This window comes from Trichoderma reesei (genome assembly GCF_000167675.1).
Source record: "Trichoderma reesei QM6a unplaced genomic scaffold TRIREscaffold_11, whole genome shotgun sequence".
NCBI classification, from domain to species: Eukaryota; Fungi; Ascomycota; class Sordariomycetes; order Hypocreales; family Hypocreaceae; genus Trichoderma; species Trichoderma reesei.
This window is the reverse complement of record NW_006711158.1, coordinates 1,012,663-1,029,959: the sequence shown is the minus strand read 5'-3', so window position 1 is coordinate 1,029,959 and position 17,297 is coordinate 1,012,663. Positions and strand designations below refer to the sequence as shown.

General features: G+C 50.2%; 3 protein-coding genes across 3 annotated transcripts; 2 read left to right on the top strand and 1 right to left on the bottom strand.

The window, feature by feature from the left end:
* Positions 1-6,299: 6,299 nt before the first annotated feature.
* On the top strand, positions 6,300-6,680 carry TRIREDRAFT_108341 (uncharacterized protein; the record flags this gene model as incomplete). The annotated part of the gene is made up of 2 exons (XM_006966118.1): positions 6,300-6,343; positions 6,467-6,680. 2 exons carry the CDS (start codon positions 6,300-6,302, stop codon positions 6,678-6,680), a joined length of 258 nt encoding a protein of 85 aa, XP_006966180.1.
* Positions 6,681-10,334: 3,654 nt separating this feature from the next.
* On the bottom strand, positions 10,335-11,076 carry TRIREDRAFT_108340 (uncharacterized protein; the record flags this gene model as incomplete). The annotated part of the gene is made up of 3 exons (XM_006965989.1): positions 10,335-10,407; positions 10,495-10,956; positions 11,072-11,076. 3 exons carry the CDS (start codon positions 11,074-11,076, stop codon positions 10,335-10,337), a joined length of 540 nt encoding a protein of 179 aa, XP_006966051.1.
* A 3,387-nt stretch (positions 11,077-14,463) lies between these two features.
* TRIREDRAFT_108339 (uncharacterized protein) lies at positions 14,464-14,846 on the top strand (the record flags this gene model as incomplete). The annotated part of the gene is made up of 2 exons (XM_006966117.1): positions 14,464-14,582; positions 14,615-14,846. 2 exons carry the CDS (start codon positions 14,464-14,466, stop codon positions 14,844-14,846), a joined length of 351 nt encoding a protein of 116 aa, XP_006966179.1.
* Between the last annotated feature and the right edge of the window lie 2,451 nt (positions 14,847-17,297).

The following is a 17,297-nucleotide window of genomic DNA, read 5'->3' as shown; positions in this document are numbered from 1 at the left end:
AAAAGGTGCGGTATAACTTTAACCATTGTTTGCGTCGGACATCGTATAAACGTATTCGATTGGAACGAATCTTGAAAGTCGCCTCCGTACTTCGTGTATGCGCGCTTCGTATATGTGTGCGCCTCAAGGCGCAAAGCACCGCGCTGCCAAAATCACGGGTAGAGTATCGAGCTACGGATGATACATTAGCTGAATGCCAAGGGTACCTATCTCACTCAAGTCCTATCATAATTGAGGCAGAAACCCTGACAGGCAATATGGTACGTTTCTCCAGTATTTAAGTACATTGGTTACGAGGAGCTACAGGTCAATTCACGGTTTGACTGGTGAAACGAAACTGCTGGATTAGTCAGGAGGCGTACTTGCATACACTGAGTACCCAGTGGTATGCGCACTTCACTCCCCTGCCGTTGTTCGGGTGCTAAGACAAGCTGTGCACAGATCCATGCACCCCCCCCTCCCTCTTTATTTTATTTTTCTTTTTGAATCTTTCGGCTTAAGAGACTTGAATTCCGAGCCTGGCCATCTCATCATTGAGCAAGATCAAACCCCATAAACATCGCAAAGGTTAGCTCGTCATAGATTGGCAGAAGCTGCTACAGATAGAGCAACCTATGGAGCAATGGCTCATAATTTAGGTACGCAAGTTGCAAGACCCTGAACCCTGTGAATCCCCGTACCTCGCGATGCGCCGAGCTAACCTTTGTGTTGCTTGTGGGGTTTATATGTACCTGTTCCAAACATTGTTCTCGTATCCACTCTGCTGTCCAATCGGTCTCCCCAAGAGCACGGCCCCACTGCGAATCCCGGGAGCGCCCCGATCCGCGCCTCCACTTGCCGTACTCCCGGCACGTGCTCATCCCCGTCCGCGGAAAAAAAGAAAAGATGCGCAGAACAACACTTCATACCGGATCCAGAATCCGTTACTTTGATCGACCACCATCACTTCACCTACGCAAACTGCTTGCCAATCAAAGACGAAACTATTGCGCTGAATTGTTGGTACGTTCCGACTTCCCTCCCTACGCCGTTTTTGACGACAGTAATGAGTACGTTTTCTATCACGGTTCTTCCTCCCTACATTTGAGGTTGAAGAAGGATAATATCAATCGGTAATGGAGATAGTGGCCCACAACACTGACCAAATTTGTCACCCCACAGGAAACCAATGCAATTCTGCACCACCACAAATTTGCACACCAGCCGCAGTCTCGCCATCGTTGGATTCCTTGCTGATTCAGAACGCCGCCGTCCCATGGAGTTCAGCATTCCTCGGCCTGAAGCCGAAGCGGAAGCCGCAGGGGGGGATGTCATGTAGGAGAGGCTGGATGCTTTAAGAAACAATTTAATCCAAAGAAAAAAGCAAATGGTGTAAAACGGGCCAACTAAAGTCATCACGGAGTATGCCGCACATTAGTTCTACAGCAATGGTTGCTAAGCGGGAGAAGGTATATTTGAATCTCATTGGTGGGCAGAAGGCGTCTTCTTATATTTGAAGAATGCGCATACAGAGTACCTGTTGCATGGCAAAATATGAGAGAACATGTCTGGATACAATCTATTCGAAAATGACACACACTTGTGCACGTCTATTCTCTTGCATGCTTTGGCCAATCCGGACCCTACAAGAGAGAATTGAGCTGTGGCGCGATGTTTGCGTGCGGGTCACAAGGTAACTCCTTTGTGCAAAATGCGACCCCCTGCTCCCCCAGAGTTGCCCGGGCAACTTGATCAGGTCATTTCTTAGCTGCAGTTCCGAGACCAATGGATTGGGCTGCCATCTCCAGCTACCTTGATACCTGACCTGTGTCCAGTTGTATCACCACAGACAAACACCCGATGACCTCCCCTCACTAGATCCCAGCCCCAGACTGACAAGGGGTCCTGGCCAAGATTCTCACTACTACTAAGCGTGCAAGCGCAGACAGGGATCTTTCTTGGAGCATTGTGCGTATCGCAACGAATCGGTAGCTCTCCAGGCTGCCAAGATGCCAAGCTTTGCTCCGACGGTTCCAGTATTAGTGGTGATATGGGTGGCGCTAACGTTGCGGATCCCCGATAAATATCGAGCGAGTCCGAATCAATGAGGCTTCGCTTTCGGTATCGTATACCCGCGAATCGCAGTCCACGGATTCCCAGCAGAAACAGCCCATGAGGCGTCGCAACAACAGAAAGGATGCAAGCAAGCGACACTGATCCGACATGCGCAAGCCTCCAGAGGGGGGCACTTTCTCCTAGGGAGCTTAGTGTTGACCAAAATGATGCATGTGCTTTCTCAGCGAGGCAAGGTAGTAGCCTGCAGCAATTCATTTTTATGTGGCGACATACAAGTACTAAGGTACCTAAGGTAAGGTACGAATCATCGCCCAGGTAGGCACGGATGCACGTCTGCATGTGTTGACAGTTCGAACCCCGTCAAGCACGTGCTTTAAATATGCTACAGAAATTAATCTTACCGAGGTTCTTTAGGTGGAATGACGGAGCTTTCTGATGTAGATACTAGATGGAAGAAGACTCGCTGGAGTGTGCGAAAGCAGGGGAACACGTTGCTGAGTGATCAAACCGCCACGATAGGCATATATGGAACAGTCAAGGGGGCAGTCAGTGGGTAGCACTAATACAGGGCTGCTGCAACCAGCAGGGAAAGCGGAGGCTTTTGGTACCTATGTAAAGATCAAGCAAGTCGCCCCATCTTTGAGAAAGACAAACATTCATTCAATCCTGAGCGGATACTAGGACAGATAGGCCGCGTCATGGGGCTAAGGGTGTCAGTATGTTACTGTCATTGGCTGGTTCGAAAGTCACAAAAAAAATACTTTGTGGCTCTTTCTTCTTTCACTGGTTAAGGCAGAAACAAGTCATCTTGCATACCTATGTAGGGATGCCGAAAGCTTCTAATCACATTCAGAGTGGCCACCCACAGCTGAGCTTCGGGAGCCAGCTCTAACAATTTTCCCTGTCATACATGCATGCACTAAACCCAATACAACTTTGACAGCATGACCAGATAAAAGTCGGAATACCGAATGGGTGGCGAGAGACTTGATAGGTACCTTAATGCAAGAAACTTCAATTACGTTCTTTTTGACAGATGGGGAAATTAAGCTTACCTGCCTACACCTCGACCTTACCTGAGGCTACCTGATCCACTGCCCAATCCATGCGCCGTGCAACCAGTACCGTCGAGTACCCTCCTTCGTTAGCAGCCCCGCCGCACCCCATCCAAGAAGTACCCAGACATGACAGGGTACATACAGGTTGCTTTTGCTAAGTACCGAGGTGCTAGTTCCATTGCAGGCTCGGCGGATCGGCATCCTCGCCGAGCTCTTCGCGGCAGGTAAGGAAGAGATCGGTACCCTTTTGTGTCTAGGCCGGGCTTTAGGTGAGAGGTACCTTCTGTCACTCCGAGCTGTTACCAGCAGGAGGGCACAAGGCTTTACCTAAGTATCCGAGAAGATGATGAGCAAATAGGAGACTTTTGGGCTCCTATGTCTCCGGCTCTTTGGAAGTAACAGATGCTTAGTAAATTGTTCAAGACAGTAGGAAAGATTTACGAGGCTTCGATCTCTTCCACACAAAAGCGCGTATAGATAAGGTTACATTGTAATCGATCAGTACTAGGTAGGTAAGTCGCCCTGGATTACAGCTATTACACAGGTAGTCGCTAAGAAATGTGCAATGTCTGAGTGGCAGCACAGCAGCGGAACTCGCGTGGGAGGAAACGGGAGGGGTTGGATGTCCCTATCAAAAGAAACAAAAAGAACTCAAGGGAAACAAACCCCTTTTTTTTTCGCGCAGGCATGCCCGCGTTGCTTCTGTCTAATCTCGATGATCAAGGATTCTTTGTCTGGTAGGCCACCAATCGGATGGGTTAAGCTACCACAGCTTCCATAATACTTGCGCTTTGGGTAATACATGCAGTGTTGCCGAGTTGCGCTCAGTGGGCCTTCTCTCCGCCGCTCTCTGTCAATGTATGTCGCGCTGTTAATCACATCAAAAAAGATCTAGATAGAACACAGGCAAGTGGTACGCGATGTGGTGTTTGACCCCGGATGCGGGCGCGCCCTCTTTCCCACGGCATGCATCTTGGTCCGTGCTGGCAAGGCTTTAGCGCTGTCGTACGATATCTGCGTCTCCTACTTTGTACATTCTACAGTAAACCCACCTCTTTGTATCGTACGAGTACAGGTGGCGAACCCCCTTCTTTGGATTCAGATGTTGCTATACATGACAGGCGTCGGCTAGGCATAGATGCCTCTCCACCAAGATGCGTAATTGTAGGCTGAATCGAGAAGAAACGCACCAGAAGCCATAGGGCTGGTCTCTGCAGTGACGGTCTGGGGAGTACCTTTATTTCTTGGTGTACTCGCGGGTGGCGCAAACCACATGCACACAGCCCCCACCTCTGAACTGCCGTCACGGTTGAGGTCATTGAAATGATTGGCGTCGACCTGGGCGCTTAACGCCAAGGCGTCTCAGGTAGGTAGTCTGCATGCTATTAGTACTGCATCTGCCATCAGATAGCATAAGGCAATAGGCAACACTGAGCATAGAACAGGACAAGCCGTGACATTCGGACAAGAACAAAGTGCAGGGTTGGTGCCTTTTCCAACGTACAGAATGTACATGTGCCTTTAGAGTACCTGGCACCTAGGTACCAGGTATGACACGTCATGCCTACATGTACAAGCAGCTTGACCACCTCCCACAGAGCTAGGTACTAGTAGGTACCTACTGTTATTTATCTTGGATAGGCATGGCAGGTGCGGTACTACCCGCGTCCGTTTCACCTGTTTGATTTTTGGCTTTGCCGCTATATGATGGTGCTCAACGAAGGATGGGCCGCAGGCGTCTTTTCAAAGGAATCTTTTGTATTGGCGGCCACGTGGCTGTAGATCTTCATTCAGCAGACCTTTTATTCTCTTGACTTTGCCCTCCCCCTCATTTCCCGTATTTCTCTGTAATGGTGCAGCAGTTGATGCAAGCCCGCAAGCACAAGGCAGTACTACTTGTACGTACCCAACCCCCCCTTTAGGTACCTACTTAGTTCTTCAGTTGCTGCGTTCTCAGATATTCAGTTCTTGATTTTCAATAACGGGGTAGGTACCTTCGATTACTCCCCACCGCGGCCCGTAGTATGCCTTGAATGTGCGATGCATGACAAACTACTTGGGGCAAGCAGATTAGTTGTTATTCTACAGTTGTTACTGTAAGATCTATATATGTCTTGATTTATCATTACTTGGGAACTGCTCTTAAGAAGACTAGACAATATGATTTTCATATTAGAACATCCTATCCCTAGTAGTACCTTATGAGTAGACCTAATTCGATTTATATAGGTATGGTGTGGTTGCCAAGAGGCTTACCTTTTTGCCATTAATAGACGGCCGAAACTCCGCGCGCTACAAATCATTGAACTGCATATGCATTCTAGGCTACCTTCGCTACCAATTGCTTCTCGTACGTTTGTCAATCTTCGCCTCCCGTCCCCAACATAAACGCCACCTGATATACTGCATGCGTTGGCTCGGTAGATGTACGTACCTTCGGTATCCATGTGCCTCTGCAGGCGCCTGCCATGATGAAGCCCAATACAGTAGGTAACTGCCTTCAGTCCCGTCAAGTATAACCTGCAGGGGACTCGCAGGCCCCGGTCCGCTCCGCTCTACTGAATACGGGCACTGTACTACCTAGGTACCTCCTTAAGGTAAGGTACCTACCTTCAGCCCAGAGCCGCTGCCGCACTAGCGCATCGCATTGGATCCGGGGGCAGGTACCTGCTACAGGTACCTAGGTACATGTCAACGAAACAGGTAGGGCGACGACCACGCAGCCTCTGGTTCATGTCTAAACCACCAGCTGGCACCCTGTAGATGGTGAAGGGCCGCCTCCGATCAATGCATCCATGACAATCTTCTTTTCCAATCAATCAACGTGAGTTCACTCCCGCATCCAAAGGCGTCCCGTCGTTCCGCGCACCACGAGCGCACGCATCCCCTCCCTTGAGGGGATGCCTTGTTGATATTTTACGACGGGCTGCGAATGCCTCTGCAAATATAAATCGCGATACATCCTCCCATTCATTGCGCGATAGTCAAACAATTCTGCTTGCATTTTCCATGACTGTGTCTGGTTCGATCTATATTATACGTGGTGCGAAGCTCATCATTATCCATCAGAGCAATTGTTTGTTCTCATAGCAAGACCATCTATCCCAATATCTAAACTCGAAAATAACTACCTACTACCTCACCCAGCCACCATCCCTGTAGGCTATCACAATCCGGTTGCCCAACATGCCAAACTCTTCTACCAACGCCGTCTACACTGGTAGCACAAAGTAGGTTCCCTCGTAGGACCTCGCTCTTTTCTTCTCTTACAGTCCATATTGTAATCGTTCGAATCGACGCACGCACAAGTTCATTTGCAGTCAATACTGATGGTCCATCTTCTCACTCTACAGTGTCCCCATGCAACCCCACGCCGCAAGCAGCCCGCTCAGCCACGATTTCTCCATGGGACGCTTCCTCGCCGACCAGGAGCAAAAGTGTCCCCTGGAGCTCCGCACACACCAAACTGCAGCAGAAACCGAAGCAGCTGCAAGAAGCCGCATGCTAGTCAAGATCCAGGGGTTCCAGGAGCAGTTTAGCTCCAGCAGCGAACCCAAGGCAAGCTAACTTGCCATGGAGTGCGTCGTCCGCATGTTTACTGCAGCGGCTTTTGTTGGGATGGGGGAAAGGGGGGGCGGGGTTGCACATTTTTGTCGCATTCGATGGTAAGAAGATTATTTGGGCAGACGAGTGTACGTAGGAATATATCGGAGTGCGCATTACTACTTCATAGGCGATATAATTCTCCATCAACCCAGAGGTTAGTTGATGTTTCAGCCAACGAAAGAACAGGACCGAAGAAACCCAGTAGTAGGTAGTGTTTTAACAGATTCTGAGCGAGCTTGTTTACGAACCCCGCCATCACCATGGTGCAGGTTTATGGAGCACCCACGCGACGCTGGCCCTATTATCTCGCAGGACAGTTGCTGGCCACGTCTCGAACAAGGAAGAAAAGACGTTCAGCAAGGTAGGAAGCAGGCATTAGTAGCTCTCGATACCCTTGCAGATCTCTGATACGAGCTCGCCCAGCCTATCAACGGCGACATTTCATTGTACACTTCAGGACGCCCGGTTGTGCCAAGCGAGAACTTGTCATGGCAGCACCGGCATGGGCAAGGTCGAGACCCGGCCCAAGGAACGGGACACCGTCCCCACATCCTCGCATGAGGATCATGTGGTCTGTCTTACCCATCACAATTATACATGCCTTAGCTTGCCTTGCTACGCACCCCTTCGCCACCCTTCTGCAGCTTATCGATAGAAATATCTCGTCCTTGCAGTAGTGAGCTGCAGCATGACGGAATGTTGGTCCGCGGGGCATTGTCAAGACCATAGCACAGACGGAGCTTTCATCAAAGAGGCTCGAAGGCAGCACTTTCGATGTAGGGCAGGCGTCACAAAGCCCACCAGTGGCGCATCACACGGCACCTAATGGCACAGATCTACACACATGCAGGCATGTGCTCCAAGAAGTATGCCGCAGAGTCCAATACCGCGTAAGGTGCCACATGAATGCTATTGGACATCAAGCTAGTACAAGCATTCAGCCCATTCTGTCCGTCCAGTCATTCTGTCTCTGAATTCAATGCTCTCTATGGATTGTTCCAATCACCTAACCATGAAACGCCGCTAACCCTTGCATGAGTTGTTGGCTGCTGTTCAGTTGCGAGCCAATGCATAGTCAACAAGCTGCATATACGGCCTCTGCGACCACTCTCAGGTGTCCAAAAGGGCGGCACCTCACCATCCCCCTGTGAATCCGGCCATGAATCAAAATTCATCCAATCGGTGCAAGCTAGGAGGGGTTCCATACTTCCAAGATGTGCGCAGTGAGAGGCGCAAGGCTTTAGGCAACTCTGCTGCGAAGGACATGCGCAAAACTGTCAGGTAAGCCATTGAGGTCCGGAGAAATATCAGAGCAGGTATGTTAACACGCCAGTAGAAAACAAACAGTCTGTAGACTACGCAATTTCAAGTTATCATATCTGTGAATACGCCACAGGTTCACTGACGGATATTGTGTCCACAGCTCCCTCCGCATTTTACTTTCATTTTGCCTGGTACATCACACACCTTCAACTCTCTCATATCAACACGTATGATTGAAAGCTGGCAGAATTATGTGTAGTATTGGAGAGCTGAGCTGATCCGGCGTTGTACATGTCCACTCCCAAAGGGCAAATGAGCGAGGGTCACTCGGCCGGCGGAACCCTTCCACGGACCTATTCACGAACCCAGCAACAGGCGCCTGGTTCGCGTGGGCTCAACAGTTGCGCCGTATCAACCTCGCACCGAAACCCGTCAGCTCCCATTCAATCATCTTTGTTGAAAGACACTTAATACCGTGGCACTCGCCGCAAGCGAGTCTCGAGTGATTCTGAGCATCGGATTCCCATGACGGTAGCTATTTGGCCCCTAGTACATCAAGCGCCACCTTCTTATCTACTCATACCTTCATACTAAGCGAATCCCCAAATGGCGCAATGCCTTGACCCTCAAAAAAGGGTAGACCAGGCTGGAGTAGTCGTGTCTTCTTTTCTCGAAGCGGGTGGGAAACGAAGCCATCAACTCCATTTGGCAAAGGCGGAGTGGTTCGGCAACTTCGTGAGGCATTTCGCCGGTGGCTGAGAAAATTGGCCGAAAAGCTTAGATACACACAATGTTTGAGGAATGGCTTCAATTGTAAGAGTTCGTTGGGGAAACAAACCCATATGTCTCAACGGCTATATGGCTGGCTCTCACAGGTATAAATTGGCCGCTTCCCTTGCAGTCAATCTGAGAATACATCTCAATCACTTACAATCCTCACTACAAACCCTCATCTTCGACCTGCACTTACAACCTTCAAAGAGATGTTCAAAAAAGTGCTCAAGCGGGTTGTCCGATTCCTCGGTTTCGGAAAGAGATACCCTCCGCTTCCCGTCGAGTACGCAATCACACACCCGCAACCATCATGAGTGAAGTCCTCTAACAGCAAGACAGTTGAGGGACAACGAGCCGGTCTTTGACCCCATCGTCGGGGTCCTCGACCCTGGCAAATGGCCCCCTCCCCCGGCCTGCTCCTCAAGCGCCAAACCTACGGCTTATATCCCTGGCGGATGTCGCCAGAGCCAATCGTCCTGCCACCTGACTTCGTGGCACCGGAGTCAGGGGACGAATCTGGGCTGGAGTTTGTCGCAAAATTGTTGGAGCACTCTTGTTGGAGACTGTTGGGACCATTGAGTGATCTCGAGGGAATGGGGGCTGCACTGGAAACTGCAGAGAGGCGGTCGCGACGACATGCACGCGGACTGCTTTGTCCAAGTTTGGCAGAAATGGCTGAGGTTTCTTGCAAAATCAAAGTGGCAAGTTTCACAATGGAGTGCTGAATACCAATCGCTTGGCTCAAACGATGCTTCATACCGTTTGCAAGGAGGAGGCAAAAGGCAGATTTGGGTAGCAACAGACACGGGCTGCCTGTTGGGCTCTCTACGCCTGTGTCATCTTGCCTTACGAAGCGCATCTTCTCACCCAGCAAGGCAAGGCGCAATTCAGCGCATCACGAGGCTGGGTGCCTTGTTAGCAAGTTACGGCCAAGGTAGATGCATAGAACCATTCGCGTTACCGTTGCTTGCAACTCGGTCATGTCGGCAAAACGGCTCAGCTATGGTTGTTGGTTTTGCCCTTTAGAGCAAGCAATACACAGAAAAGTTGCCAAGCGTAAGAAAATCTTCGAATAAAAGTGACAAAGACCGAACATCAGTGCCGTTTTCCATGCTCCCAGATCTTGGAACTGTCTGTCAACACCGGCCAGCTGCCAATCGTTTTCAAGATTTGTAGAATAAACACACCAAGCGTCACAGACAAATCGTACACTTGCCTAGGCCAGGATTATCTCATGTGATATGGCAGCAACATCACATACATACCTACGTGGCCGTCACATCAAGTGTCTCGGCTGCCTTCCCATGCCACCTCTTGATTTGATGGTTCAGAGATCAATAGCTTCTTTCTCTTCTGCCACGTCAGCCAGCTGCCCTCTTCCTTTATTAGCACAAGCCATCCCACCTCCTGCACACTCCCCTCGCCAAGTTGGGGTGGAAGCCACACGCGCACACAAAGTCCAACAGCAAGAACAGCCAACATTATTGTCCCATGACAAGTGCCGAGAATCAGGGTACACGAGCCTCCGGATTTCCATTCATCTACACCTTCGCGGCAACAGTCCCAGCAGTGATTCTTCTACAGCACGTAGCGGCGTCGATCCCTCTCCTCCTCGTAGATAGGCCGTAAATCGCCGCAGAGCCTCAAAGATCTATTATTAGCAGCCAATAGTCACCTTCCAATTGTTCAAGGATCCGTAAAAAGATAGCTGCACATGCGCCTGCGTCACGTCACATACAGTTTCGGAGCCATCTCCGGCGAGTCTGTCTTTCCATTCTCCTCTGTTGATTTACGTTGTTCATGTAAAGGCGAAGCGGTGAAAGAAAACTCCAACGACATGCTTCGGTCCGATCGCTTTGCTTGAGGTCCATGTACGTCTGGCGTCGTTCGGTCCGTCCATAGGAGAAAGAGGTTGCGCGTCAGCCGCCACAATGCTCCAGCGTTGGAACTCATCTCCTTCGGCATTTTTCCCCCCACCACATGGCCAGCAAACCCCGAAAGGTTGCGTGCATCATGTCTGGCATCTGCAGCCGTCGCTCCCCGTATTCGTCTCTTCCGTAGCGGATCCAGCATGTCTCGAATCAGCTCTCGAATCATTGTATAGTCTCGGCGGCTAGGTGTAGAGAAGCGAGCTCCTTGATTTTCCTGCATACGTCTTTCAACATGGTCGACTCTGCTTGCCGTGTGGTACGTGACCAGTCTTCCAATATTGTGATAGACTGTCTATTTACATTAGCGCAGGCCACTTCCATGACCAGCGGACAAATGTCAATGTTTCACTCGTCTAAGTGAAGAGGCGGCCAAGGCAAACTCACGCCATTTTTGGGACGCTCTCTTTTAGTAGCCGCCCATCCGTATCATCTTTGCCAGGAAAGGGTTGTTGCCTCCTGCATGACTTTGGTGCCTTGTGGAAAATTGTACATCGGGTTATTTGGAATTAAACAAAGGCCGTTCTAGCGGTGGAAGTAGGCGTCAGGGCGAAGCTCGCAAGGCCAACCTCGCAAGGCGCTCGTAAGGCGTAACTCGCGAGGAGTATCGCATTGTACGTGTCGAGTATGTCTCCGCCCATTGATCGCACGATCCCATCATTGGCGACTCTTCTCAGCTCGCCTAGGCCTCCACATTGCTTCTTTCACACCCAAACTCCAACCACATATTTCTTTTCCCTCATTTTTTGTGTATTGTCATAAACTTTCGATCTCTGGGGAACCTTGGCGGCCAAAAAGTCCACCGGGGGCAAAGCTTGGATCTCCCAAGAGGTAAAGATGTAAAATTCAGGAATATCTTGATGGCAGAACGAGCACACAATTTCGTATCTTGAAAGAAGGGAGCTCGAAGCATATGTGTGTATGGAAATAGCGCGGGGCTCTTCCCCAGGACGCAACAATAGCAGGGCAAAAGGCAAAGATAATATACCCCGCTCTTATAGCATCACCGTACATTCAGCTCAGAATATCCATTCAGCCGCTATCATCATGCATATTAAATACGATTTAGCCATTGCTGTGTCAGGCTTATCGCGTTGAGAGGCAGCCCATCTTGTATCGCCCTTTGTTGTCCAAGTAGCCAGCCTCGTCCTGTCCAAAAAGGGTGAAGTTGAATACGCACAGGGTCACGAGGCTCATCCAGTTAAGGCAGCTAAAACAATCATCTGAGCACACTTGGCATACTCCAAGAGCATTTCAAGAGTATCCGATGGGTTCTAGGCCAATCTCATCATATGGCAATCCTGCCTCCCCACTTCCATTGATATGATGTGATCTAAGGAAGCGTCATGCATGCATTCAGCTGAGAGGTTTGGCAAGCCGAAGCCCAAAATTACATCTTCCCCTCAAACATGCCAAGTATTATTGCGCGATAAAAGTAGCGGATGCCTCGTAGGCACCAATTTGCCTGATCTGGCCGGACGCGGCTTCATCACAGAACAAACCTATAACTGCATCACTCATCCGGCTGCCTAGTACCTCAGCCCCTGAAAGCAAAGGATTCCTGTTTTTGCTCGGTCAACCGTTCAGGCCCCGGCAGGGGGGCCTACTTTGTTCGTGGAGCTTTTGGCGCAAAACACACATCCGGTCACCATTCTCCTTCCTGTCGGATAAGGGGCCATACGAGACGGAAACTTCACGATGCTGGACCACCCGCCGCTCCACACCACCGTACAAGCCGTGTCTACGATGGAAACAGTCTGGATTGAAAGTTCTGAGCGGCCGGAATTCGCGCTCTCCGAAGCCCATGCACATGGGCCAGTCTTGGCCATGACGACAACTTGCAAAACTCAAAGATTTCTCAGATGCCGAACAACCATCAAACGGTCGGCGGTTTTGCTCCGATACCACAAAAGCGTCGCAGGTTGGGGCTTTTTGGGGCAAGACAACTGCGGTTCAAATACCCCGGTCATCAACGTGATGGGATAGGCCGAAGGAGCATATCCACAACACCACCGAGCTTCCAGTTGACTCGTCTCTGGGTTTCTTTCACAAAGCCCTGCAATATTGGTGTTTTCATCGAGAATACAGATGCGCAAGCTTCTCCGGCTTGATGCACAGGTGGCTCGCAGCCCCTGACATGTGCTTGGGGCCCCTTACGGACGTCGAGAATCATCAGCCGCTCACGCTCAGCCTCTCGATAAAAACTCAATACAGTAGCAGAAACCCTGATCTCTCCACTCCGGACTGCGATCTACGAAGTACTCATTGTTCCTGCATATGCAGAGTGATGGAAGAGACGTGCACTTGCGGCCTCGCCGACATATGGATGGGCTATTTCATGATTTCCGGTCGGTCCCGACGGGCAGTTCCAAATGAAGACTCCAACTTCCATTCCTCTGCGGCTTCTCGCCCACTCAGATTCTCCCAAGGCTAGGACTTTGAGGACTCCAACGAGCGAGAGCCGAGAGATAGGCCTTAATCCAGGACTTTTGTGCTCCCCAACGCGATACCGGAATCAACGATCAGGCATCTCGCCTAACGGCTTTAAGGGGTGAACTTGGGGAAGAAGTGTAGGTACTACATTCTCCGCTCCATGTCTCCCCATTGTTGTCTAGAATATCATGCCAACAAGATGTATTTACGATGCAATCTGACATTGTGAACCGCGAAGATGAAGTGTCCAAATAAGTGCTCATATTTGTGATATCTCTCGGTGGTCAATTGGGTATGTCCCTCTCACATCGACGAATATGAAAGTCTTGCCCAACAGCGTCTGTTCCTGTTGCAGCTCTAATCGAGCCTCTTTCAGTTTTCAGCATTAACCATCCATGTCAATAACCCGTATCTCTTTGCGATCCGCGTATGTTTCTCCAACCTCGGATTCCCCTAATGATGAGGTATAGCCCCTCCAACATGCAGAACAGCAAACGTTGGGTAGTATTAGTACGTCATTACAGCACGGATCGATGGTATTCGCTGGCAAATTCAGTTGACCACGGCTCTGTAGTGGATGGGTCAGTGGACAAACAGGCACACTACCCCTAGGATCTTACTTGCTTATATGACTGTTGCAGTCAAGACCCTCCAACGTGGCACAAATCCGCAACCTGAAAGTCACGAACGTCATTAAACTGGTGTTCTGATACCTGTACCCGAAGACAGTTTAACTTCGATACACATGTTTTGCTCCACGGCAGCTCCGAATGACCCAACCATGCCTTCCAGTACATCTATATACATAGGATCGTGCATAGCCAGCAGATGCCATATTAGCAGGAAGCCTCACGATACGTCCCGTCCGACTCCTTTCATCGTGGCTCGCCTTTCACCGGCTTCTTTCCGGCAAGAATATCAAATGTATCCGTAACCTGCCGGCCCCCAATCTTTGGCCGCTTGCACTGCGTCGTCCAGAACCCGTTGTCTCCATTCGCACATTTACCCCTTAGGCATCTGTTTGAGTGCCTGAAGCACATGATGCGGCTGATGTTTGTCCATATCGAGTGAGAAGACCCGCGACGTATTACAGCATCCAGGAGCCGCCGGTCTATGATGGTGATGAGAGAGGCCGAATTGCTTGTGATGAGCCTCGGCTTGTGCCTGGTGGTGATTTCGCGGATGTTGATGGATATAAAGCTTGTACATCTCGCCCTCTCGAAGGGCTATACCTGCATTAGCATTGTCGTTCGACCTCACTTGGCCACGCGTAACCCGACTGCAGTGCATCTGATCGCCTCCTTTCTCACATCTCATTTTTTCTCCGCAACCAAGTCGCCTCCACAATGTCTTCCCGCAGCGCCATCTTCTACGGCAAATCCAAGTATGAAACCCTTCCATTCAAGTCTTCATCTACTCTTCGTAGAAGCCTGCATCTATCGGCGCACCATCCAAAGACTGTCCGGTAAAAGCACCACGTGAACTGACGAAATGCAGGGACAATGACGCTCGCGGTGCCCAATCCGCCACTTTCAATCACGTCCCTGACAGCCCAACCTACAGCTTGAATCGCTTCGCCGCCGGCCACTCCCAATCACGCCCGCCGCCAGGCTTGAACCAGGCCGTGACTGAAGACAAGGCAATAGCAAACGGACAAGCCCGCGCCTCTGCTAAAATACGCACATTTGATACGCGTTTCAACAATGCCAATCGACCGCCGGAGGGATAAAGATCCTGCACTTACCAACCTATGATAGTATACGGGTGGGCACCACGATTTGAACACAAGGCTGCAATACAAACAAGGGAGGGCCAACAGCGAGAGCGCAGCAGCAGCAAAACGCAGCCCTGCTGAAGTGACGGGCCGATAGCCGATTTTAGCATCAGAAGAGGCTCTACGTAACATTGAACTCGTCATAAATGATAGACGATTCATCGGGATACCCGACAAGTTTCTAACGAGACGAAGATGGGAAGCAGGGCGAGGGCCAATGGGGCCAAGACACGCAGTTTCCGAACCGATGGGGTAGCGGTTGATTCCGACAATGAAAGGGATGTTGTGAGAGACATGCTCGCGTGGGCATGAGGCTCAATGGGGGCCAATTGACAACGAGCGGAAATGCGGGTGAGACCGACCTGTCGGAGGGAGGGACCTAGAAGGCGGATGAACCAGAGGGTGTCATACGTGGCACAGGAATTGGCAAATGGGACAAACAGGCAGCAACTTGACATTTGGAGGAGAGTAATTTTGTATTTACGTAGTGTTTATGTGCTTTTAAATTGTTTTTCATTTGTTCCCATCTAACCGCGATCTGTATACGACTTGCAAGTGAGGTGTGATCGATGGCTCAGTTGCATGCCCCTGACAACCCGGACAGCATATACTAAAGCAGATGTGTTTGACGGCCATCTCGGCCAGACAGGCACCTTGCCAGTTATGATGCACACCTCACATATAATTATGATTCAGTCGGAGAAAATTCCCGCAGTTCGGCTGCATGCATCCCAGCGAGGCGAGCAATTCCCCGAAGCCTCCAGTAGGAACTTCAGTAGGAACGGGGTCAATGCTGTGTCTCACCTTCATATATCATTAGTGCGGCATCCCACCTCAACGATTAGCTAAGCGTAATTGGTTTAGTGGTAAAATTCTCCGTTGCCATCCGCAACGTCGGGGAGCCCTGGGTTCGATTCCCAGATTACGCAATTATTTTTCTCTTTTTTTCGATCCAATGTTCGTCCCTTCTTTCATCTTTTTTTTTTTTGTCCTTGCCTTCTTTATTGCGGTTCAATCCGCAGTCAGTAAGTTGGTGCTAGCATTTCCATGTTGCTGGTGGGGAAGAGAGCACTTACAATTGGATGCCCTTTCTCTCGAACAATTCCGTCCAATACCGTCTGTACACGCATCCCATCCTTCACAGCCCCAATCCAACTGCAACTACATGTAATTTCCAAGCAAGGAGGAATCGAATTTTCGCTACCCGTTTCAGGCCATCCGGTACAAATCTGCCGCCTTGGCCAAGCAAACTATGCTCCAAGGATTTCGCAGAACAGCCTGCATGAACATCCCAAGAGAAGCCCAATGTGGGCCAATTGGCTGACCTGGCATTAGCAAAAACTGAGAACCCTCCCCCCCCATTTGCCTGGTGAGCGACATGGAATCACACATTGTCGTAGCATCCAACAGAGACAGGCGTCAACAAATATGCATACACAAAACTTCGTGAACCACTACGGTGACCTCAACCCGACCAAGCCAGGTCCCACAAGCGCCCGTCTCACAGATCAAGATCGGACGGTACCTTATGTATGACAACCACACATGTCTCAGTACTCCTACCAGATTTCATCGAGACACATGCCGCCCTCGTACGAACGTTCCAAGAGCCTACGCAAGACAAACATGACTCGGCATGATAGCCCTTAACTTAGGCAATACTCCACCTCGCTCCCCCCCCCGGCGTCGAGAGCTACCCAAAGCAGCCAATCATCAGCCGCGCCCCGACCCAACTGGGAAGTAAATTCGGAAGCGTCTGGTCCCTGCTCTGCCTTTGAGCTACTACTAGTAGTGCGTGTACTCTACTAGTTCCAGCCCAGCACTAAAACACATTCGCTACCCCTAGACATAAGCTTCAGGATATTGATCTTGTTCAAGTTTCCATGATGCTGCTTCAAAAACGTCGTCAACAGCCTTTCGTCTCACCAGACATTGCTCCAGACATCGCTCCAGACAGCAATGAGATCCCAACAAGAAAACCACACTAAACCCATATCAAAAGAATGACGAGGTTTTCGCGCGCGCAATCCAATGACAACAATGTCGAATACTACCCTCGCGCGCCATAGAGGTTTCTGGTCATGGCATAGGCACTTATAACATGGAATTTTACCATGTTACAAGGCCCCGAAAATACTTTTTGGTCTTTATGATTGTGATATGGCAAGTAAGAGGCTCGTGGGACCCATAACGAGAATATCCATCCATTACCAGAAACCCCTATGGCGCGCGAGGGTACATCTCTCCCACAGGCATGCATGAAGAGTGCCCGTGTACACCTTCAGACCGCATCTACATGAGCTACTTCTTTCCGCATCAACACCAGCAATGCACAACTCCCCTTATGGCGACACTTTTAGGAACCATACACCTTGAATCGCAGTCATCACATGGGATACCTACGAG